General features: G+C 38.1%; 2 protein-coding genes across 4 annotated transcripts in view; one reads left to right on the top strand and one right to left on the bottom strand.

The window, feature by feature from the left end:
- Positions 1-1,227: 1,227 nt before the first annotated feature.
- RAB42 (RAB42, member RAS oncogene family) lies at positions 1,228-16,389 on the top strand. The gene is made up of 3 exons (XM_053707044.1): positions 1,228-1,529; positions 13,241-13,662; positions 16,066-16,389. Exons 1-2 carry the CDS (start codon positions 1,315-1,317, stop codon positions 13,632-13,634), a joined length of 609 nt encoding a protein of 202 aa, XP_053563019.1. The 5' UTR covers positions 1,228-1,314; the 3' UTR covers positions 13,635-13,662; positions 16,066-16,389.
- Positions 15,888-24,596, bottom strand: part of TAF12 (TATA-box binding protein associated factor 12) — a 24,797-nt gene continuing 16,088 nt past the window's right edge. For all 3 annotated transcript variants that reach the window (XM_053707042.1, XM_053707041.1, XM_053707043.1), the window contains 4 exons: positions 24,472-24,549; positions 18,887-19,001; positions 18,445-18,533; positions 15,888-16,207 (listed from right to left, as the gene is read on the bottom strand). In XM_053707042.1, the coding sequence (XP_053563017.1) occupies positions 16,172-16,207; positions 18,445-18,533; positions 18,887-19,001; positions 24,472-24,549 (318 nt within the window). In that variant the 3' untranslated portion in view covers positions 15,888-16,171. The remainder of the gene's footprint in view (positions 16,208-18,444; positions 18,534-18,886; positions 19,002-24,471; positions 24,550-24,596) is intronic.

The raw sequence follows: 24,596 nt of genomic DNA, 5'->3' as shown, positions 1-24,596 counted from the left end.
CTTTGTATTTTTTTTGTTTTTGTTTAAAAAGACAGATAATCCCTTTACTATCAATTCCCCAGCTTTACACAACCAACATTGTTATATTAATGTACTTTATAACGTCTAAACCTCTAAATCTCTGCCCTTGAAGGCTGCCTCTTATCTCAGTGCATTTTATCAGCTTTTCACAGACAGACAGTGCTAGTTTGTGTGTGTCATATAGCTAACATTGTGCTCACTCCCGTGGAGTTATGCACTAATTGGCTAAAATGCACATTTGTAAATAGCACTGATATAAGGAGGCAGTCTGCAGAGGCTTCGATACAAGGTAATCTCAGAGGTAAAACGTGTATTAATATAACTGTGTTGGTTATGCAAAACTGGGGAATGGGTAATAAAGGGATTAGTTATCTTTTTAAACAAAAACAATTTTTGGATAGACATAAAATGTAAATATTTTATTATTTCATGCTTACGTGTTTTTTATATGTATTATATAATTCACTAAATATCCAATTATTTATAAACGCTGAAACATGATAAATAAGTCTTGTGAAGACGCATAATTAGCGCTGCGAAATCTGTTGGCGCTCTACAAATAACCGATAATAATAATAATAATTCCATGGCTCTGCACTGAAGGCGAAACTGATTCCAGGGGGAAAACAAGGCAAATAAATGAGTGGGTTATGTGAGTATTAGTTACACTCACATCCACTCCATCCTATTTTTGTGATTTGTTTCAATAATAAATTCCAAATTCCTGCATGTGTATCTCCAACTACTGTTTGGAATGTAAGATGTTTAGGGAACATTATTGCCTGATCCTTTTGTCTTGGTCTGCTCATCCCTGTTTATTGTCTATACTTTAAAAAGAGATTGTGTCTTGTATATGTGCTTTACAGGATTTTTATTTTTTTCACTATATTAGGAAGTGTCATTTGTAACTACAAATATTAGAAGTTTAACCCAAACCAATAGGTTGGAAACCATAGTTTTGTTGGGGAAGAGGGCAGTACAGACAGAGATGTGTGTAGTATAGATCTGGGTAGTGATAAGATGGTTAATGGAGAAAAAATTAAGAGGAATATTGAAGTGGGCGGGAGAAATACTAAGAGGAGAGTGAAACTGGCACTTCAGTAGTTATTTATGCACACCTGGTCGACAGAGGAATGTGAGACACAAGTAAAAACCTGCATCTGTGACCCAGTCACTGCACAGAAATAGAGAGGGGGTTGGAAAAGTGTTAAAAAAAACAAAAACCGTTGAGGAGAGCAAAATCTTCAGCATATTTCCTGTTGTTATTTGTGGGCAGCACTTATTCCCTCTACAATGGCATGTTCATGGGATTTCCAGTTCCGTGTTCTACTCCTAGGGGACTCTGGGGTTGGCAAAACCTCTCTCCTTCGCAGATATACAGAGGGAGAGTTTACAGAAACTACTGGGCAGACGGTTGGGGTGGATTTCTTCTGCAGAGAAGAGGAGCCAGAAGTGGGTGTCAGAGTCAGACTGCAGTTCTGGGACACAGCTGGGCAAGAGCGATACCGGTAATTAGAGCAAGTGTGTGCGATTGTACTGCGAGTCTGGCAATGCGAATGTGTAATAAGGTGACTGCATTGCCCCTTTAAAGAGACATGAAACCCAAAAAATGTATTTCGTGATTTAGCCAGAACATACAATTTTAAACAACGTTCCAGTTTACTTCTATTATCAAATTTGCTTCATACTCCTGGTATCATTTGTTGAAGGAGCACTACTGGTTTCTAACTGAACACATGGGTGAGCCAATGACAATCGCTATATTTATGCAGCCACCAATCAGCAGCTAGATCCTAGGTTCTCTGCTGCTCCTGAGCTTACCGAGATAAATCTTTCAGCAAAGAATAACAAGAGAAGAAAGCACATTAAACAATAGAAGTAAATTGGAAAGTTGATTAAAATTGTATGATCTGTTTAAATCATGAATGTCTAATTATGACTTCACCGTCCCTTTAACATCTTCACTATTGAACCATTTTAACCTCTTGTACTATTTTGATGTTTATGCACTTCATTTAAAATCCATTTTCAGTGCTTTTACCCACAATGTTGTCGTTGCCCCCCCCCCCCAAGCAGATAACGCGCTTTTAGAAAATAACAATTTGCAATTTTATCTAGTTGTGGCAATAAAAAAAACATGGTCTTGATTACAAGTAAAGCTTAAAAATATTGCTTTAGCACAATTGATAGAACTTCTGTTTTTGTGCTCAGTTCAAAGTTATTTTTTTATCACTTGAGATATAGTTTAGGGTGCACTTATACTATATGCTATATTGCTCAAGTTCTCTATGTAGTTGTGAGCTATACTGTTAATAATAATGGTTTATTTCCTGTCTTATTGTGATAGTAAATTATAGCATTTGTGAAACGCTAGGATTTACCAGTGCAACAAATAAAGGGGACTTTCAATCATGAAGTATAAAATACTTCATGCTGAAAGTTCCTTTATTTGTCTGCAGCATTCACTGTGCTAAGCGCCTCAGGCAGCCCACGGAAGAACGCTATTTTGCAGTGAGGTGATCTTAGCCAATAGCATGCTAGCTATCTAGCATAATGCCAGCTGGCCCGCACCAAACATAAAATTAATACTTACACACAGAAAGAAAATTAAAAAATCCTTTATAGATTTTCACGTGTAAACTATTTTTTACATTCACCTTGTTTGCCCATTGATTTAGATACCTGCACTTTTTTATTTGATAAGCGATTGCTCTATAAACCTTAATTTCAACAACTCAAGACCAGAAAGTCGCGATTCTACGGGGTGTTGAAAGGTGCTGTGCTCCCTCATTCATTATTAGTTCCGTTGCCCTGGATTTGCAGGTAGTGTCTTTTTAATGGGACAGTAAACACCAAAAATGTTATTGTTTAAAACGATAGATAATCCCTTATTTACCATTCCACAGTTTTGCATAACCAACATTGATATATTAATATACTTTTAACCTCTGCGATTACCTTGTATCTAAGCTTCTGCAGACTGCTCCCTTAGCCTGAAATACAAGTCTGTCAAAAGATCTTTGATGACTCTTAAATAACTTCACAGGCATAAGCTCAATGTTATCTATAAGGCACACATGAACTAACGCCCTCTAGCTGTGAAAAACTGTCAATTGCATTCAGATAAGTGGCGGCCTTCAAGGGCTTAGTAATTATCATATGATCCTACCTAGATTTACCTTTCAACTAAGAATATCAAGAGTACAAAGCAAATTTGATGATAACATTAAATTGAAACGTTGTTTAAAATGATATGCCCTATCTGAATCATTAAAGTTTAATTGGGACTTTACCCCAACATTTTCTCCCCTTTAATTTGTTCCCAATGATCCATTTGACCTGCTGGAGTGTATTAAATTGTTTACAAATAGTTCCTTTACCCTTATTTCAGTATTTGAAATAACTGATTTAGTCCCACCTATACTGAAAGTTTCTGGTCTTAAAATAAACTTTCATGATTTAAATAGGGCATGTCATTTTAAACAACTTTCCAATTTACTATTATCACCATTTTTTTTTATTTTTATTTTTTTATTTTTTTTATTTCTGGTTGAAAGCTAAACCTAGGAAGGCTCATATGCTAATTCTTTAGACCTTGAAGGCCACCTCTAATCTGAATGCATTTTGACAGTTTTTTTTCACCACTAGAGGATGTTAGTTCATGTGTGTCATATAGATAAATTGAGCTCACACATGTGAAATTACCTAAGAGTAGGCACTGATTGGCTAAAATGCAAGTCTGTCAAAAGAACTGAAAAAAGGGGACAATTGTGTGTGTCATATAGCTAACATTGAGCTCACCTCAGTGGAGTTATGCACTAATTGGCTAAAATGCACATTTGTAAATAGCACTGATATAAGGAGGTAGTCTGCAGAGGCTTAGATACAAGGTAATTACAGAGTTAAAAAGTGTATTAATATAACTATGTTGGTTAAGCAAAACTAGGGAATTGGTAATAAAGGGATTATCTATCTTTTTAAACAACAAAAATTCTGGACATTATACACAATTTTTCTTTGCATGTAGTTATTTGAAAATGGGTGTATATTGTTCATTTAATGTATTTACAATGACTTGTTATACCAGCTTTTTTTTTTATGTATAGTTTTGCTTATTTTTAAATAACATTGTTTTGATTTTCAGGTCTGTAAACACGTGTATACATCTGGCACTGTGGGGCTTGGTTAGGAGTCTGAAAATCAGCAAAATGTTCTTAAAAAAATAAGCAAAACCATACATTTTTATAAAAACACTACTAGATGGGCTATATAAATGGATCATCTACAAAACATTTATGCAAAGAATAATCTAGTGTATAATGTCCCTTTAAGGGAAAAGTTATTTTATAGTATATCGTCCCTTTAACATGTACAGAGCTCTATGCAGAGTAAGAGGAAATATAAACAATGTAGCACCTCAATCTTCTACAGTAGCAGACACAAAAGGATTGCCAATCCACAAATTCAAGCAATGATAAACAGCACAGCACAACACAGTATGGCTATTGGTTGCTGCCAGGTGAACACTAAACCAATCACTTGCCATCTACTAGGACTTGTAATCCCTTATTCAAATAATAGGGTACCCATGTTTCACATGAGAAGATTTATGTTATAATTCTATGGTTGTTGATAAACTTTATAAGTTTAGAGTTGCCCATCCCTGAAGCTTATCATTCTTCTTAGGTATAGAACATTGTTGTAACAATCACCTGGCAACTGGACAGACACAGGGACATTAATTTGAAAGTGGAGGATTGCTTTTTTTTTTTTTTAAAATAAGAGGTCTGTGCATTATTAGGTGTGACAAAGAGGCTACCACAATCGCATGATTTTGTTCTATATGCCTATGGTTTCATCAGATGACCACTGAGTATATCTGCCTGGACACAACAGGACCACTTACCCCATTTAGTGCTTAGGTTTGGGTTATATGGTCCCTTTATAAACCAGAGTACCCTAACAGTCACCTAGTAGACGTGTTTGGAATTTCTATTATAATGAATAGCTACCTAGAGGAGTAAGAGGCACTTCATTCAAAAGTGGATAATCCACTCTTTCATACGAGGGATAATTTGTGTGTCATGTGTATGCTGCCATTGGTTTATAGGGGATCAGTTGAAGCTACTGTCACACCATACACCTAGGGGCAGATTAATTATTGTCCAGATAGACCAGGGTTTACCTTTAATGAACCTATCTTCCAAAGATTGCAAATCTACAACCCATTGGGGCATTAGCCTCTCGATAAAACTTCCCATTATATACATAACTAAAGGTTACATGGAACAGCTGGTTGGAATTACGTGACATCATTTAAAAGTAGGACCTCATGTTCCTCTGGATGTTTTATGGGGTTAGATTTTTCTGGGGGGAAAAAGCCCCGTCCCACTTCCCAAAACCACCCTGGTGTTTAATTTTCAGTGATCATTGTGATCACTTACTGTTGCTAGAGGGAGATATGACCCCTCATTCGGAAGAGGGTTTTCTCATCCTTGTAAAGCAGAGGGGAGGATAAGGCCCTATCTGGTGGGACATGTGTATCTCCCAGTGATTGCCCTCCCCCCCTTTGAATGGTAAGCTTCCTTCCAATCCAATAATGGATCACGTATTCCTCTAGGCCACAAGGAGGGGTAAAAGGGCTTTGTTACAGACCCTCAACCAAACCTCATTGTATTTTTATGATAACCTACATCCTACAGGTGTCATGTGTGTGGGTATCAAAGCATAGAGCTTATAAGTGAAGCCCACTAAATCACAAGCACTTGGGAATGCCTCTGGTGCTTTCTTATTGCATATATTACATCATTATGCCTGCAGGGATACTATGGCCAGCTGTTCCTCTTCATCTGCACTAAAGAACAAGGAAATGGTTCTGCTTGCAGAAAACAGTCAACAAAGAGATGCACACAGGGTAGTAAAGGCCTATAGCTACACTGAGGCTTTGCAGCATGTATTTAATCAGGAGGGCAACTCTTAAAGGGACAGTAAACACACCTTGAGATTTTTATATACAAATGTTTAGTTGGGTATAATAAAACAACTTTGCAATATATTTTCATTATTTTGCCCCCTTCTAGTGTAATTTAGCACTGAAAAATTGAGCAATTTCCAATTCTCAGACCTTCAAATGCACCCTGCTGACTTCTCAAGACAAGGTGTGCTACATATATGTTCCAAATTGGCTTCAACTGATACAAGCTGCCAAAATATCACTCTATGCTACCTTTAGGACCGTGACTAGCTTTGTTGTCTGTAGACTAAAGCTCAGATTGGTTCCTCCAAATAAGGCACAGTAAAAAGGATGTTAATTTGTTTTAAAAACATTAAGACTTGGCGGATCTGTCATAACAACACAGCATACGTGGCTTGTTAAATACAAGGTGTTTACTTGTCTCTCTAATTTTGGAATTTCTCTTTATTTAACAGATATATATAATAAAGAAATACAGGGGATTCAGAAGCATAGGGTTGAAAACAGAGTATGAAATACACATTAATCAGCAGATTAATCAGCAAATCAGCGGTTGAAAATGTAAAAAAAGAACACAAGATAAACGTATATATATTACTAATGCATATTTGCTGTATGTGTATATTCACAGATAGATGAAAATAAGAATATAGAGTGATCTGCTCTGCATTAAAAAAAATATAAAGAAATATATATATATATATATATATATATATATATTTACACACACACACACACACATATATATATATATATATATATACTATTCCCACTCTGCACTTTCTCCAAAAGAATTAGTAAAAATATGAGAGCTTTCACACTCCCTCAGATATTTAGAATTATTAAAAGGGTGAATGATATGTTTGCCGGATAGGATTTAAAGGGACAGTCAACACCAGAATATTTGTTGTTTTAAAAGATAATCTCTTAATTACCCATTCCCCAGTTTTGCATAACTAACACAGTTATAATAATACATGTTTTACCTCTGTAATTACCTTGCGTCTAAGCCTCTGCAGACTGCCCCCTTATTTTAGTTCTTTTGACAGACTTGCATTTTAGCCAATCAGTACTCACTCCTCTCAAAATGCATTTAGATTAGAGGCGGCCTTCAAGGTCTAAGAAATTAGCATATGAATCTCCTAGGTTTAGCTTTCAACTAAGAATACCAAGAGAACAAAGCAAAATTGGTGATAAAAGTAAATTAGAAAGTGGTTTAAAATGACATACCCTATTTGAATCATGAAAGTTTTTTTGGACTGGACTGTCCCTTTAATTACTATCTTCCATTTATTAAGAAAGTCTTTAATACTTAATTGTAATGTAATATCTACTAAATTTTGTTCTATATATAATTATTTCAACTTCTTTTGGAATTCTTTAACCTTTAATGACAATTTCTTTCTAATGACATTGAGTCCACGGATCATCTTAATTACTGTTGGGAATATCACTCCTGACCAGCAGGAGAAGGCAAAGAGCACCACAGCAAAAGCTGTTAAAGGGCCATAATACCCAAATGTTTAAACACTTGAAAGTGATGCAGCATAGCTGTAAAAAGCTGACTAGAAAATATCTCCTGAACAACTCTATGTAAAAAAGAAAGATATTTTACCTCAAAAGTTCCTCAGTAGCCACCTCCCATTGTAAAGGATTTCTAAGCAGCATTTTAGTGTGTCTGTCCTGGGACAGCTGAAAGGATGAGCATCGTGAACTCTCATATTATTTCACCAATCAGGTAAAGGAAGCTTACTATGAAATCTCATGAGAGTTAAGTCAAATCTCATGAGATCACAGTAAGAGTTCATGACCTCAGCACTGCTGATGCTGATTGGCTGCTGTTCATTTCTTCATTTTTTTATTTTTTTTTACCTGCAGCTGGGAGCAGGTGAAGTATAACTTTTTACACAGAACTTACTCTGCTGAGCTGAGGAGATTGTGAGGTAAAATATCTTCCTTTTTTACATAGAGATGGTCAGGTGATATTTTCCTGTCAGCTTTTTACAGTTATACTGCTTCAGTTTCAAGTGATTTAGCATATGAGTAGTATGTCCCTTTAAATACCACTCCCCCTACCCACAATGCCTAGTCATTCCCTTTGCTTGTATCAGTTGCAAGGAGGTGTAAAGTTAGTTGTCTGATTCTTCAATCAAGAGTTTATTTTTTAAGCAGAGCAAGTTTGCTCTGGTTTTCTTTGGGGTTTAGTCGTAGTCCATGTCAGTCTCTTCAGTAGAGCAAGTGGTGGCTTGCAAAAACAATACTAAATTTAAGACAATAGATAATAAACAGTCACAGTCATGTGATCAGGGGGCTGGAAGAAGGTTCCTAGATACAAGGTTATCACAGAGGTATAAAGTATATTAATATAACTGGGGAATGGGTAATAAAGGAATAATCTATCTTTTAAAACAATAACAATTATATGGTAGACTGTCCCATTAAGCATTTGGGAACTTGTGGGGTATAATCCCCACTGAGCCTCCCAAGTAATTTCATACTGCCCTTGGTTAAAAGTTTGAGTAAGTTTACTCAGCCTTTTCTTTTTTCTACAGGTCCATGTGAGGTAGGAAGCCCCTCTCATACCAAGTGAGCTGTCCTGCTGCCGGACAGATTTTTGAGGTAAGTGCCTATTTCTTTCCCTGTTTTGATATAGAAGAATTTGGCACTTTGACAGTTATTTAGGTCTAAATATACAATCAGCCTTCTAGGTTAATGGTTTATTGTATGGCAGTTTTGCAGGCACTGGGGATGTTTGGAGGCTCAGTTTATTATGTTTTCACTTTGGTGTATATGTGTTTTTTTTGTGTATGAATGGCTACCGGGAGGTTTGTTAGGCCACACCCACAATAGGTGGGCTTATCTGAGATAACAAGGACGTTTTTGACGCCCTTTTAGCGGTTTCCTGTTGTTCCTGGATGTTGCAGCTCTGTTGCATAGCTCCTCAGAGGTGGTTCAGCGTTCTCTTCGCTTTCGGCTGTATGGGGGTCCGGATAATTTTCTCTTTGTTTCCGGCAGCAAGGAGGTCAGGTAGGCACCTCAGCAGAGCTTGCTGAGGTGTGGAGATTGCCTGTTTTGTTTTTTGTTTTTTTTGTGGGGCTGCTGCTCTGTTTATTTTTAAGTTTCTGTCTGAATTTCAGGGACTATAACGTTTGTGTCTTTTTTTGCATTCATTTTGTGAAAAATTGTTGCTGCATGATTTATTGTGCAGTTTATTTAAGGATTTTCTAGTTTAATCTGTTTAAAATTTAAAGGGACAGTAACGTTTTTTGTTTCATTAAAATTCTGATTTGAACTTAGAATTTTTTATTGATTAAGGTTTTTTCCTTTGTAATAAGTTGGAACAAGAGGCCCTGCAAGCTGTTGCTTGTTCTCTATGTTTAAATACTAATGTTGAGCCTCCTATACCTTTTTGTTCCTCTTGTATTGAGAGAACATTAAATTACAAGGATAGATATCCTCGGCAGAATCTGAGGCTTTGTCTGCTTTTCCTATGTTTCAGGGGAAGTGCAAGAGGAAATATAAGGTTTCTGTTTCTGTTGCAATTGTGTCTAATGTTTCTTCTCATAAGTCTGAGGAATGGTGAGATCTCTGATTCTGATAGTGTAAATCCTTCTTCTGAACCTAAGGTTGTTTCCTTTAGGTTTAAGCTAGAGCACCTCCGTTTGTTACTCAAGTAGGTTTTGACTACCTTGGATGACTCAGAGGCATCAGTCATGGTTATTCCTAAGAAATCTAGTAAACAATATGTTTTTTGATGTCCCTTCCTCGGTGGAAGTTTTTCCTATACCAGATCGTGTTTCAGATATTATTGCACGAGAATGGGAGAAGCCTGGGATTCCTTTTTTCCCTTCTCTAATTTTTAGGAAGATGTTTCATATTGCTGATTTTATTAAGGAATCTTGGCAGATGGTTCCTAAGGTGGAGGGAGCAGTTTCCACTCTGACCAAGAGGACCACTATTCCCATTGAGGACAGCTGTTCCTTTTAAGATCCTATGGATAAGACGTTTTCTGCGCTCCCACGGTTGGAAGGTGAATTTAGGAAAAAGTTCCTTAATCCCGGCTACAAGAGTGGTATTTTTGGTGGCCATTATAGATTTTCTAGAGATGAATTTTTTTCTGACAGAAGCAAGAAAGTCAAAGATTTTCAATATGTGTCTTGCTCTTCAGTCCCTTCCTCGGCCATCAGTGGCTAAGAGCATGGAGGTTATTGGTCTGATGGTTTCAGTCATGGACATCATTCCATTTGCTCGGTTCCATCTCAGACCTCTGCAGTTATGCTTGCTCAGGCAGTGGAACAGGGATTATGCGGATCTATCTCCAAAGATTGTTCTAGATCAGATGTCCAGAGATTCTCTTCCATGGTGGTTGTCTCAGGATCTTCTCTCTCAGGGAACTTAATTTCGCAGACCTGCCTGGGTAATTGTAACCACGGATGCTAATTTGCTGGGGTGCTGTCTGGGGTTCATTAAGAGCTCAGGGTCTATGGACTCTGGAGGAGTCGGTTCTTCCAATAAATGTTTTGGAACTGAGAGCAATTTTCAATGCTCTTCTAGCCTGGCCTCAGCTAGCTTCAACCCAGTTTATCAGGTTTCAGTCGGACAACATAATGTCAGTGGCTTACATCAATCATCAGGGAGGAACTCAAGAGTTCCTTGGCCATGAGAGAGGTAGCCAAGATTATTCAGTGGGTGGAGATTCACAACTGTTGTCTGTCTGCTATCCACATTCCAGGGGTGGACAATTGGGAAGCAGATTTTCTGAGCAGATACACTTTTTATTGAGGGGAGTGGGAACTTCATCCAGGAGGTATCTTCCAGCTTTATTCTCAGTTGGGGTAGCTGGAGTTGGATCTCATGGCATCTCATCAGAATGCCAAACTCCCGAGGTACGGGTCGAGGTTAAAAGATCCTCAGGCTGATCTGATAGATGCTCTGGCAGTTCCTTGAACTTTGTCTGGCATATGTGTTCCCTATGTTTGCTCTTCTTCCTCGGGTCATTGCTCGGGTCAAACGAGAGGGCATCAGTGATTATCATTGCTCCAGCGTGGCCTCGCAGAATCTGGTTTGCAGATATGGTGGAGATGTCTTCTCTTCCACCTTGGCGTCTTCCATTAAGGAAGAACCTTCTTCTGCAGGGTCCCTTCATCCAAATCTCGTTTCTCTGAAGCCGACTGCTTGGAGATTGAACGCTTGATTCTTTCTAAGCGTGGTTTTTCTGAGTCAGTCATTGAGACTATGATTCAGGCTCGTAAGCCTGTGACTAGGAAGATTTATTATAAGATTTGGCATAAATATTTGTATTGGTGTGAATCCAAAGGCTACTCGTAGAGTTAGGATTCCTAGGATTTAGTTTTTTCTCCAGGAGGGTTTGGAGAAAGGTTTATCAGCTAGTACCCAGAAGGGTCAAATTTCTGCTTTATCTATTTTATTGCACAAGCGCCTGGCGGATGTGCCAGATGTTCATTCTTTTTGTCAGGCCTTGGTTAGAATTCGGCCTGTGTTTAAGTCTACTACTCCACCTTGGAGTCTTAATTTGGTTCTTAGAATCCTTTAACAGGCTTCGTTTGAACCTATTCATTCTTTGGATTTTAAGATGTTATCTTGGAAGGTTTTGTTTTTGGTGGCTATTTCTTCGGCTTGAAGAGTTTCAGAGCTTTCTGCCTTACAGTATGAATCACCTTTTCTTATTTTTCACTCTGATAAGGTAGTTCTGCGTACTGCCTTGGGTTTTCTTCCCAAGGTTGTTTCTGATAAGAATATTAATCAAGAGATTGATGTTCCTTCTTTGTGTCCTAATCCTTCTTCTCATAAGGAGCGTTTGTTGCACAACCTGGATGTGGTTCATACATTGAAATATTATTTGCAGGCGACTAAGGATTTTCGCCAGTCTTTTTCTTTATTTGTTGTCTTTTCTGGGAAGCGTAAGGGTAAGAAAGCTACGGCTACTTCTCTTTCTTGTTGGTTCAGGAGTGTTATTCGCTTGGCAGCAGCCTCCTGAGAGAATCACGGCTCATTCCACGAGGGCTGTTTAATCTTATTGGGCTTTCAAAAATGGAGCTTCTGTAGGTCAGCTTTGCAAGGCTGCGACTTGGTCATCTTTGCATACTTTTTCTAAATTTTACAAATTTTATACTTTTGCTTCCGCAGAGGCTTCGTTTGGGAGAAAGGTTCTTCAAGCAATGGTACCTTCTGTTTAGGTTAACTGTCTTGTCCCTCCCTTATCATCCGTGTCCTCTAGCTTGGGTATTGGTTCCCAACAGTAATTAAGATGATCCGTGTACTCACCGTGTCATTAGAAAGAAAACATAATTTATTCTTACCTGATAAATTTATTTATTTCTTGACACAGTGAGTCCACGGCCCACCCTGTATTTTTCAGAGTTTGCTTTTCTATAAACTTCAGGCACCTCTGAATTTTAGATTACTTCCTTTCTCTTTGGTCAAATGACTGTGGATTGTGGGTAGGGGAGTGGTATTTAACAGCTTTTGCTGTGGTACTCTTTGCCTCCTCCTGCTCGTCAGGAATGATATTCCCAACAGTAATTAAGATGATCCGTGGACTCACCGTGTCAAGAAATACATTTATCAGGTAAGAATAAATTATGTTTTTTTATTTCCCTCCCTTTAGAATCTGGATTTCTGACAAAGAAAATAGCCATATTTATTAGTTTGTAGCTCGTTTGTACATATATCAACCAAGAATATTACTTTATATAAAATTAAATTTGTCTACCCAGGATTTTAGATAGCCAAAAGTAGTGAGGGATATTTGCCTTGAGGGAACTACATTTTATGCAATTAGAACCCTTGTATAAAATATTGTTACAGAAATTTTAGTAGCTAAATGGCCAGTTGGACAAGAACTAGAAGTAGGCAGCTTAACAATTAATACAAGCATTAAGAAAGCAGAGAAGACAACTTCCTCAGTGAAGTGGAAAGGATCTCATTTAAAAATATTGCACAAGGTTTATCGAACTCCTCTATTGTATCTAAATGGGAATAAATTTAAAAAAAATTGATTTTTTTTTAATAAACTCACACTCTGACGTTAAAATGTTTTTTTGTTTGTTTTTTTTGCCACTGAAGTATTGTTTTACATTAGATGTCCATTTTTTATTTTCTGCGTAGCCTTTTTACTTGCTGGACATGATTTCACATGTTCCTTTTATAGATAACATTAAAAAAAGACGGAACAAAATTTGATGACTATTAAAAACATTTTCCTTTTTTTTTTTTTTAAAAAAGGGCAGTGACACGTTCCTATTACAGAAATGCTGCAGGAGTTCTCCTTCTCTTTGATATCACCACCAGATCTACGTTTGAGAGTGTCCTGACATGGCACCAGGAGGTGACAGAGCGTGCTCAGCCTCTCCTTTTTATCTTGCTTGGAACTAAAAGTGACCTAAAAGAGCAGCGCAGTGTCACTAGAGAAGAGGCACAAGACCTTGCAGATGCACTGGGAGCCGCTTATTTGGAGACCTCAGCCCGGACAGGCAGTAATATTCCTGCTGCTCTTGGTCTTCTTTCTCGGGAGATGCTGAGAGCTGAACGTGATAGAGCACATACACAGCAGAAAGAAGGAAATGGGCCTATTAAGGAGGAAATTAAGGGAAAACAGAAGGGGAGGTGTGCATGTTAAAGCTCAACAATAGGGACAACTAGATCAGGTATGTTGGTAGCCAAATTTGCTAAATGATTGGAATGGTCACTGCAACAAGATCCAACTTGCTTTGCCACCGTTACCATTTCTGTATTGCCTAACAAACAGCTGTAACTTCATCTCATGCCAACAGTATTATTTAAAGGGACAGTGAAGTCAAAATTAAAGTTTCATGATTCAGATATAGAGCGTGCAATTAAAAAAAAAAAAAAAAAAAAAAGTGCATACGTGCTCAGGTGTTTGTGTGTCTTTAGTGCTGCAGGGCAATAGAGTTTGCAAACATAAAAATATTTTATTATATAGCAGTGCTAGAGTATTGCTGTTCCTGAGCCTAGGCTACCACAAGAAGAAAGCATATTTGATGACATACACCATATGGCCAAAAGTATAGACACCTGACCATTACACCTATTTGAGCTAGTTGGAGACTTCTAAAATAATGGGCATTAATATGGAGCTCCCAGCCTCCCCCTTTGCGGCTATATACAGCTGCCACTCTTCAGGGAAGCCTTTCCACACGATTTTGAAGTGTGTGTGTGTGGGAATTTGTGTCCATTCAGCCAAAAGAGCACGTGAGTGATGTTGCCATGAAGGTCTAGCTCACAATCAGCATTCAGATTCATCCCAAAGCTGTTCAATACAGTGAGGTGAGGGCTCTGTGCATGCCACTCAAGTTCCTCCACACCAAACGCGCCAAATCAGGTCTTCATGAACTTCACTTTGTGCACAGTACACAGCCATGTTGTAACAGGAAATGACCTGCCCCAAACTGTTGCCACCAAGTTGGAAGCACTCAGTTGTATAAAATTACTTTGCTTTCCCTTTTAATGCTACAGGATACAAACACCTTGTAATTACAAGACATCTCTGTTGTGTTGCTACAGAACATACAGCCAAGTCTTTACATTTTAAAAACAAATTAACATGCCCTCAGAAATTATTTTATTAGACAAACCCCACCCACCATTTGCCTTCTTTTTAGGAGCCAATCGGGGCTTTAGTCCCCAGATAACAAGGCAAGCCATTGCCATAAAGTTAGTAGAAAATAGCATTGTTTTGCAGTCGTTATCGGATACATCCAATTAGAGACTTAATTTTCAGAGTTCAATTACATGAGTAGGGGCAAAATATGCAAAGTTGTTTCAATATGCATATCTAAAGATTTTATATATACAACTCTCAAGGTGTTAAATATGTCCCTTTAAGATGACCCTTCAATGTAACTAAGGGGCCTAGCGTAATTTCTGAAAAACAGCCCCAGACCATTTTCCCTCTTCCGCAAAACTTTACAGTAGGCACTATGCATTCCAATAGGTAGTGTTTTCCTGGCATCTATATTTTTCCATCAAACGTGCTTCATCATTCGAGAGAACATGTTTCTCTCCAGTGGGCCACTCCAGCTGAATCTTGCATTTGCGCATGTTGATGTGAGTCTTGATTAGGGTTGCCACATCAGCCATGTTTTTCTGGACACTTATAAATTACACATGCTGCAGGGCGGAGCATGTATTGTGTTTCTGGACAGCACTATTCATATTCCTCCCTGCACACCCTGCAGCATGTGTAACTTATAAGTGTTCTGTATTTTAAGGGACGAGTGGCAACCATACTTGAGTACAGCTGCTGGGCCATGGAAACCCATTTCATGAAGCTTCCGACACACAGTTTTGGTGCTGATGTTGCTTCCAGAGGTAATTTGGAACACTGTAGTGAATGATGCAACAGATGATAGGCGATTTTTACACACTACATTCTTCAGCACTTGGCAGCCCCGCTCTGAGCCTGTGCGGCCTACCACTTTGTGGCTGGGATTTCACAAACTGACTTGTGGCAAAGTTGTAATCATATTATAGTCACTGAGCTCTTTAGTACAACCTATTGTACTGCAAATTTTGTCTATGAAGATTTCATGGCTATGTGCTGGATTGCATGCACCTGTTAGCAATGGATGCGGCTGAAAAACATAAACTCAGTACTTGGTGGGGTGTCCACATGCTTTTGGCTATATAGTGCATATTGGAAAATTGATAATTGCATGCAACATTTAAACCATAAAAGATTAATTTTGACTTAATTGTCCCTTTAATCCTGTATTTTCCTCCACTGTTTTGCAACACATTCCATTATTTTGTAGATCCCACAAGGATATGAACCTTGTGCCCTTCAGCTCCCTATGATAGTCTTGCACTAAAACCTCACAGAAAGGCTGTCTTTAGAAACCACAGAAGCATATTTTTTTAATTACCATAACAACCTTTAATTAACAAACAAACCCTCTGTATATATACAAAAAACAAAAAAAAAAAAAGTAGAGGGTGGTTTAACCCCTTCCCTGCCAGCGGGGCCTGCAATACCAAGGTGTTGGGAATCAAAACCCAATATACTGAAAATGTTATCTTCACAAACTTAGGCTTGTTCCGGAAGAGGTGGTCTCCGTACTCATCTGCCAGTGCTTGAAGGAGTAAGGAAGATTGGAGGAGATTAAGGATTTGAGGAGCAGTGTGTCTGGAGGGGGTTTACTTCTTTTGTGTCTTCTTGATCAAAGCCATTCTCTGTTGGGGGACAAAGGTGATCAATGAAGATGGAGCATACAGCAATGCAGAGAAACAGAATGCGCAAGCTGGATTTGCAGCATTGTATCCCTACTTTAGATACATTCAAAAAACAAATATATTTACTGCTTTGACTTTTTAAACACAATTATTTATATACTAATAAAAATACTGCAATTTGGGATTCTGAGTGGTCATTTATGTGCAAGACAGAATGTGAAGCAAAGTGAGACCACAACAGTAAGGACCGAGTAGAAAAGAAACCAGTGCATATTTATACAAATTAAGTCAGTCAAATGTTATTTTTGTTCCAAACTTTGGGTTCTTCTACATATAAAATGTCTTGCTGGCTTCTAAATATTTGTGTTGGCTCCTAAATTGTCAACCTCTGAATGTTTTACAGTGCAGAGATAGAATACACAAGGTTGAAGGGATACAGCCCTTCTTTATAAATGGACTGTACAGCTCAACATTAAATAATTGCAGATTTAAAGTGTTGCTGAGCCCACATAACAGCTTTTATTAAAGTGTCATCATTTAAAAGGGCCATTATAGGTATTACAATTATATGCGCTAATCCGTTAGAGCATGCAACTTTAAAGGGGCATTAAACTGCTGTGCACAGCTACAAAAGAATAGTAATTAATCACTAATTTAATTTCATCCTGTTCCTACAGCTCTATACAAATCTGTTCTCCTGTTTTAGTAGCTTAAAGTGAAGGCCCATTTTGATGAATTAGTGCCCGGTTTTTAATAAACCTATTAAAAACAAGGGCACTTTAATTCATCAAAATTGGCATTTCACTGTTTTCTTCAAAAACTTACTTTTTAATCCTGAATGCCGCTCCAGCGATTCCCCCGGCCGTCGGAAGCCTCTGCAGACGTCAGAAATTATGAATCAGGCTTCCTCCAATCACAGCTTCCCCTGGGGGGAATCTTGGCCTGATGCAACGCTGTGATTGGAGGAAGCTGGATTTGTCATTTTGGACCTGCGAAGACGGCTTGCAACGGGCGGAGGAAGTGCTGGCTGGCAGGATTAAAAGGCAAGTTTTTGAAGAAAACAGTGAAATGACAATTTTGATGAATTAAAGTGCCCTTGTTTTTAAAAGGTTTATTAAAAACCGGACACTAATTCATCAAAATGGACCTTCACTTTAAATGGTGCCAGATACTGAAGCTCTGCCTCTTTGTACAGTGTGCCGCCATCTTAGAGCTCAGGTATTCTCACAGCCGGTCACATAAGCAGTGCTCACTCACAGATCAGTGATATTGTCCACTTATTTACAGCTGTATAATGTGCATGATATGTGAGCTTTACTTTTATGTATTTTTTACACAGTTTTACAGTTACACAAAATAGAGCAATGCAGCCACAGCAAAAAAAATGTACATCTCCTGCTTTGTATCATGCACCATAACCTGAAGTACATTACACAGTTGTAAAAAAATAAAATAGAAGCTTTGCTCACTCACAGATCAGTGATATTGCCTGTCACAGGCTGTGAGAATACCTGAGCTAAAAGATGGCAGGGCCTGAGTATCTGGCACCTTTAAGCTATTAAAAAAGGAGAAAGGATTTTAAAAAGAGCTGCAGGAACAGGATGAAATACAACAACATAGTGACAATTCTAGGGTAGTTGTGCCCAGCAGTTTAACGTCCCTTTAACTCTAGTGACACTGCAATGCTGTGCGTTTAAAGGGACAGTAAACACCTTGTTATTACATTTCTGTTTTGTTGCTTAACTCCACCTACCATTTGCCTTATTTGGAGGAGCCAATCTGGGCTTTAGTACACAGACAACAAGGCTAGTCATAAGGTTAGTGTGAAGTGAATTGTTTTGCATTTGTTATCTGGTAAAGCCAATTAGTTACAGACATAGCAGGAGTTAGCCTTGAGAAATCAGCAGGGTGCATTGCATTTCAAGTTCTAAGAATTAGAAATTGCTTATTTTCAGAGACGAATTACAAAATAAATCAGCAAAATATATTGCAAAGCTGTTTAATTATATGTAACTAAACATTTTATATAAAAATCTCAAGATGTTTACTGTCTCTTTAATCCGAGAAAAATTAAACACGTTATTCTACTCAGCATCACTAGTCGTACAACTCGGCTGTGGGTCCCGAGTGGGATTTTAAGCCTTTGTTTACCCGTCTGACCAAACCATGAAGAACCATCAGGGAGGGTCCTGGAGAAGTAAGCTAATTTCAGCAAGTTATTAGATGGCGTCAGTTACCTGTTTGTGTGCCTCTGTTGTGCAGGCCTTTTTATAGGGCCTGATTTCTTCTGATCCAAATCCAGGGATCCACATGTTCCACTGTCGCTCTGAAATGGACAACAAAATCGCATTATACTATGCACACCCACCTACAATCCCATGGTGGCCTATTTGTCTATTAAGGGATAAAAGGCTGAAAGACCCTACAAATAAAAGATTGTATTTCTATTAAATCACAAGACCATGTGTCACAATATATAGTCATTCTGTTTCTAGTAGTGCGTAATGAGGAATGTTGTTGCCCTACAAATGTCATTGACTAATTGGAATATTACGACTGGATAATCTAGTTCTGCATCTCACTGATACTGTTAATAGTCATGTTACATCCACTACTTTTTACAAATATGAATGTTTTGTTATGCCATTTCTTTGTTTAATAATAATAAGTTATACTAACCCAAATGAAGCTGTACATCTTTTACTTCCAGTGTGTTAGATTTGCGGTGTCGTGCCAACTGACAGGCTGCAGATACCACACTCTCTATAAAATCATCAGCTATCTGCAAAAGCATCTGTGAAATAAATGAAGACGGGCATATTTAGACATATACATTTATTATTATTTAGTTGTAAAAACAAAAAGTAAGGGGTTTTGGGTATTAATATATAATAAAATTAAAAAGACATCATGGTGCAAAAATACACTCCATTACCTAGGTATAGACTTAGCTACAACAATAGATGAAACTTAAAAAAAAAAATACGAACTGAGTAAGAAAACTATTAATCGAGATCTCTCTTCTTGGCTAACCAAAAGGCTATCATGGTCAGGTAAAATGAACGTCCTTAAAACAAACATATTTCCAAGACTGTTATACATTCTACAATCATTACCAATTCCACTACCCACAAAATACGTTTCAAGCTTACAGAAGGCGTTCAGCGATTTTGTATGGAATAGAAAACCTCCTAGAATCAACACCAACATAATGCAAAAGCCCAAACTTCAGGGAGGGTTAGGTATCCCTAATATCACATTATACAGACAAGCAATTTTTTTACAAAGAATAGTTGACTGGCATATACATTATAATCATAAAAGATGGGTACAGTTAGAACGCTCAATATCAGACATTCCACACCTGGGAAGATTGTGCAGGAGCATGGAGAACTTGAAATACAAGTTAGAAAATAGCTCCCCACCTATATTAGAAACATTCACTGTTTGGGATCACATCCTGTCTAAAAAACATAATGATCTCATCGAAACCATCCCCTCTCACCTTGCTCATCGAAAATGGGCAATTTAACATAGGAAGCCACACCACAATAAGCGCAATAGACACAACTGTCCGTGATCTTTGCGTTCATATGATATCAAAAGAACAGATCCTTCCTCAGAAAGATCTATTAGATAAGGGCTACACTTACTTCCATAGTTAGTTTAAATACCATAGAGTGCACCGGTTTGTTTCACAACATGAACAAAGCAGAAACATGGTCAGACCTCTAACAAACTTCGAATCTCTATGTACTCGCACACCACCAATCACTCATACCCTTTCATCGATATATAAATTATTAACCATGAACCCACCTGGCTATATACCACAATATCTCGAGAACTGGGAAGATGACCTGGGTATAATCATCCTTCCTCAAACAGGCGCAATGATTTTCCAGAACATAACAAAAACGTCAATATAACTTTCCATGGTGGAAATTAATTTAAAAATCTTACATAGGTGGTATCTTACCCCATAAAAACTACACCGCTTATTCAGACACAAATCTGACCAGTGCTGGAGATGTGGCCACAGAGGCAGCGGCATGGCGCATATGTGGTGGTGGTGCAATTCAATCCAAACCCTTTGGAGACTAATTATAACAGAAATAGACTTGATCCTGGACATCCAATTTCCCTTAGATCCATTGATTTGCTTGTTATGCAAACCCCCCAAAATCAAGTATAAACCCTACAAAAAAACTATTATATATTATGACAAACAGCATAAAAGTTTTAATAGCCAAGAATTGGAGATGCAAAACTACCCCAACCCTAGAAATGTGGTCTCAGAGTTTCAGAATTTTTAGAACTAGAGGAATATTAAAAAAACGACAAGGTGGATGTATACGCAGAAATATTAAATACATGGGAACAATACCTCAAACAAACACCCACAGTCGGAAAACCGCAACACCCAAACTCCCTCAATTACTTAACCAGCACAGTCCATGACCAGATATATCCTGGATGGCTTGAGTAAACCCCTATAGACCAAATCTGTTATTGAACTGCACGCATATGGATGCCACAAAACTCACCTACTTTAATGATAATAAAATACAATGAATAAAGTATGTCACCTAATCTTGAGTACATGAGCAGCCCCCTCTTTCTTTCTCTCCCTTCTCTTTTCTTTATAAATATTTCTTTTTTCCCCCCTTCTTCCTGCATAGAAAATATTATGTTTCGATCATAAAAGAGGAAAGATATTCTTGTTTTTCTATGTTTAATTTCATATTAGTATGTAAAACAATACTGAAGTTGTTGTTATACTTTGACAGAGCTGTGTCTCCCACACTGTATTATGCAAATTTTGACAAAGTCAGTTTAAAAAAAAAATAATAATAATAAAAAAAAAAAGACATGAGACTAAGGGGCCGATTTATGAAAGTGCAAGCGGACATGATACGATGCCCCCTGCAGAATCACAGCCAATCGGTTGCTAGCAGGGGGTGTCAATCAGCCCAATTGTATAGGATCGGGCGGATTGATGTCCGCAGCCTCAGAGCAGAGGCTCACGCAGAAACAGGGTCATCAAGCTCCATTTGGAGCTTGATAATTCGGCCGCTAAGAATATTATGCTCCCATGACAAATCCAGTATCTTTATTGAATGTTACCTTTTTAAATGGGCATATGGTATTAACACTTCTAAACTAATGTGGAACACAGGGGGTTATACAGAGCAGTGGGGAGGAGATCAGATGAAGTTGCCACAGGCTGCACAATGACACAGAAGGGATTACCATACAATGGCACTAAACCCCTGCTCTCATATGACTGATTTGCAGTTATTAAAAGGGACAGTGCACTGTAAAATTGTTTTTATAGTGATGTATTTTTAATGACTTGTTATACCAGCTGCAAAGTATAACATTTATGAGAAATTGATTTTTCGGTTTATTTGTGTATATGAAGTAGCTGGTTTTGTGCTTTGAAACCACAGCCTATTACAATGGGTTAAGCTTCAGGTAATATCAGATCTAATTATGTTATCACTTTGTGTACACACACTTGCTTCCTTATCTTATATTTGTCTGGAAAACTAAAGCGCAATACATAGAGGGAACAATGCAAAAATTATTTTATTACTTAACTATCCTGCACCCCACTGTGAGTGTTATTTCTTCTGCTGGCTGTGTTTACTCAGGCTATTCAATAGCTGATACTCCAGTATACAAACTTTCAGTATAGGTTGGGATACCACAAGCTAAATCAGCTATTTCAAAGGCCAAAATAGGGGTAAAGGAGCTACTTGTAAATAATTTAATACAGTCCTGCAGGTAAAATGGATCATTGGGAAAAAATTAAATGGGAGAACTATTTTGGGTGAACTGTCCCTTTAACTAGCTCTGTATCTGACCATTAAACAGTGCCATGTTACTGTAGTAGTGAATGTCAATATGGTACTATCAACATTTCAATGGTAAAACAATTTGACAATGTATATTTATATAACATCATCATTATTACTATCATTGTTATGATCTACAAGCTATCAATAAAGAAACTCAACAAACACAAAAAGAGCAGAGGCTACTCTCTATGCATAAAACTGGACAGATCAGAAGTTTGTCCTTTCTGATTAACAACTTTATTCCATTAAATGGTGATCACTACATCAGGGATATTTGTTTCTCTATCTAAGTGGTGCTAAGATGCTGAGCACATATATTTTAAAAAAAAAATTAAAAAAAAAAAAATTCCTGAAGCAATCGAAGATCTCATAAGGAAGAAGTCCTGCATACCCCTGAAAATGTATAACCAAATACCACTTGTGAAGTGTTTGAATATATGAAGACATTTGATTTATTGTACGCATAAGAAACTTTAAATTCTGTTTTATTTAAACTTGTATTTATTTTTCATATGTTGCCGATTTGTCTTGTGTTGCACTTCTCCAAGTTACCACTTCAAAACACAGAGAAAATTATTTAGCATAAAGTATATGAAGGAATGGCTTGGGTCGGGGAACAAAAAAAAATAAATAAAAAAAATACAAATACAATTGTGGATAATAATCCCAGAAAAAAATAATAATACATAAATAGATTTATAAGTCTGTAACAAAGTGAAAAATCACCTTAACAGAAAAAAATGGTTGTAAATGCTTCTCTGGGATCCCATTTGTTCAGAAATAGCAGTCATATATGGCTTTGGCTTTGGCTTGGCTTTTTGGTAGTTAGAAGGCCGCTAAATACCGCTGTGCACCACACATGTATTGCCCAGCAGTGAAGGGGTTAATTAGAGAGCTTGTAGGGTTAATTTTAGTTTTAGAGTAGAGATCAGCCTCCCACCTGACACATCCCACCCCCTGATCCCTCCCAAACAGCTCTCTTCCCTCCCCCACCCCACAATTGTCCCCGCCATCTTGAGTACTGGCAGAAAGTCTGCCAGTACTTTAAAAAAAAAAAAGCTTTTTTTTTATTATTATTATTTTTTAAAATATTTATTCTGCCTTTTAGGATCCCCTTTTAGCCCCCAACCTCCCTGATCCCCCCCAAACAGCTCTCTAACCCTCCCCCCTCTACCTTATTGTCCGCCATCTTGGGTACTGGCAGCTGTCTGCCAGTACCCAGTTGTCCATATAATTAGTTTTTGTTTTTTTCTGTAGTGTAGCTTCCCCCCTCAATACCCTACCCCCCTCCTGGATCCCTTCAAAACAATTTTCCCCCTCTCCCTTCCCCTCTTTCCTTGAGTATAATGGCCGTGGGTGCGTACACATGCGCGCTCCCGAGCCCCGCCCCCTTGCGTGCTCACAGACACTCATCACAGGATCCGGAGCACGCACCAGCGATGGGCCACCCACCCGCCTCCCTGCATTGGCTCCCACCCACCCACCAACGATTGGCACCATTGCTTGACGATGCAGAGAGGGCCACAGAGTGGCCCTCTCTGCATCGAGAACTCTGCAATTCTATTTCTGCAGTGCCCCACTTGTGGGGCATGCAGAAATAGCGCAATCTCGCTATTTTGAGCAAGATCGCAGCAGAGAGAAGCCCAGGAAGCCAGGGCATAACGACCAACGTCGTAAGGGGTTAATCATCTTGATATCCTTTGTTGATAAGTATCTAAAAAAGGCTCAGGAGCTGCCGATTGGTGGCTGCACATAGATGCCTTGTGTGATTGGCTCACCCATGTGCATTGCTATTTCTTCAACAAAGGAAATCTGAAGAATGAAGCAAACAAAGTGAAGGCAAACTGATAAATGAAAGCCCGTTTTTTTAAAATACTATTAAAAAACAGGGGCACTTTAATTTATCAAAGTTTAGAAGGCAGCCATTTTGATTAAAAAAAAAAAACTTACCTTTGTTTTTTTCACAGCAAGAGCAGCTTCCCCCACCGGAGATCCTCTCTTCGCACATCATCAATGACTAATCCAACTTCCTCCAATCATGGCATGGCCTCAGGCAATGACTACCCTGGGGGGGAAGTCGTGATAGGAGGAAGCTGGATTAGTCATCGATGACGTGTGAAGAGAGGATCTCCGAGTGGGGGAAGCTGCTCTGGCTGTGCAAAGAAGAGAAGTTTTTAATCAAAACGGCTGTTTTCTAAACTTTGATTAATGAAAGTGCCCCTGTTTTTAATAGTATTTTTTTAAAAAGGGCTTTGATTTAATTAAAGTTTACCTTCACTTTATAACAAAATATTTGTGATTCTATTTTTAGTTAGTTAACACCTTACCTTGGATTTTAGGTTATTAAAGTGTATTGACACATCTTCAAATATCATGCAGACTCAAATAAATCTCACTCACCTCTTCCACATCCTCGTCTAGCTGTTCATTAGGATCCACCTCTCTGACTAAATCATGAAGCTTCTTCTTTGTTAGAACCTGATCAAAAGAAAAACAGGACATGTGTATTAAAGACCTGTTAAACT

Source organism: Bombina bombina, chromosome 3 (genome assembly GCF_027579735.1).
Source record: "Bombina bombina isolate aBomBom1 chromosome 3, aBomBom1.pri, whole genome shotgun sequence".
NCBI classification, from domain to species: Eukaryota; Metazoa; Chordata; class Amphibia; order Anura; family Bombinatoridae; genus Bombina; species Bombina bombina.
This window is presented reverse-complemented; position numbering and strand designations above follow the sequence as displayed.

Excerpts from the sequence above, each read along its gene's own strand:
- RAB42 (XM_053707044.1), top strand. The coding sequence starts at position 1,315 with ATGGCATGTTCATGGGATTTCCAGTTCCGTGTTCTACTCCTAGGGGAC. Across the intron at positions 1,530-13,240 it reads GCTGGGCAAGAGCGATACCG|GGCAGTGACACGTTCCTATT; the intron begins GTAATTAGAGCA and ends TTTTTAAAAAAG.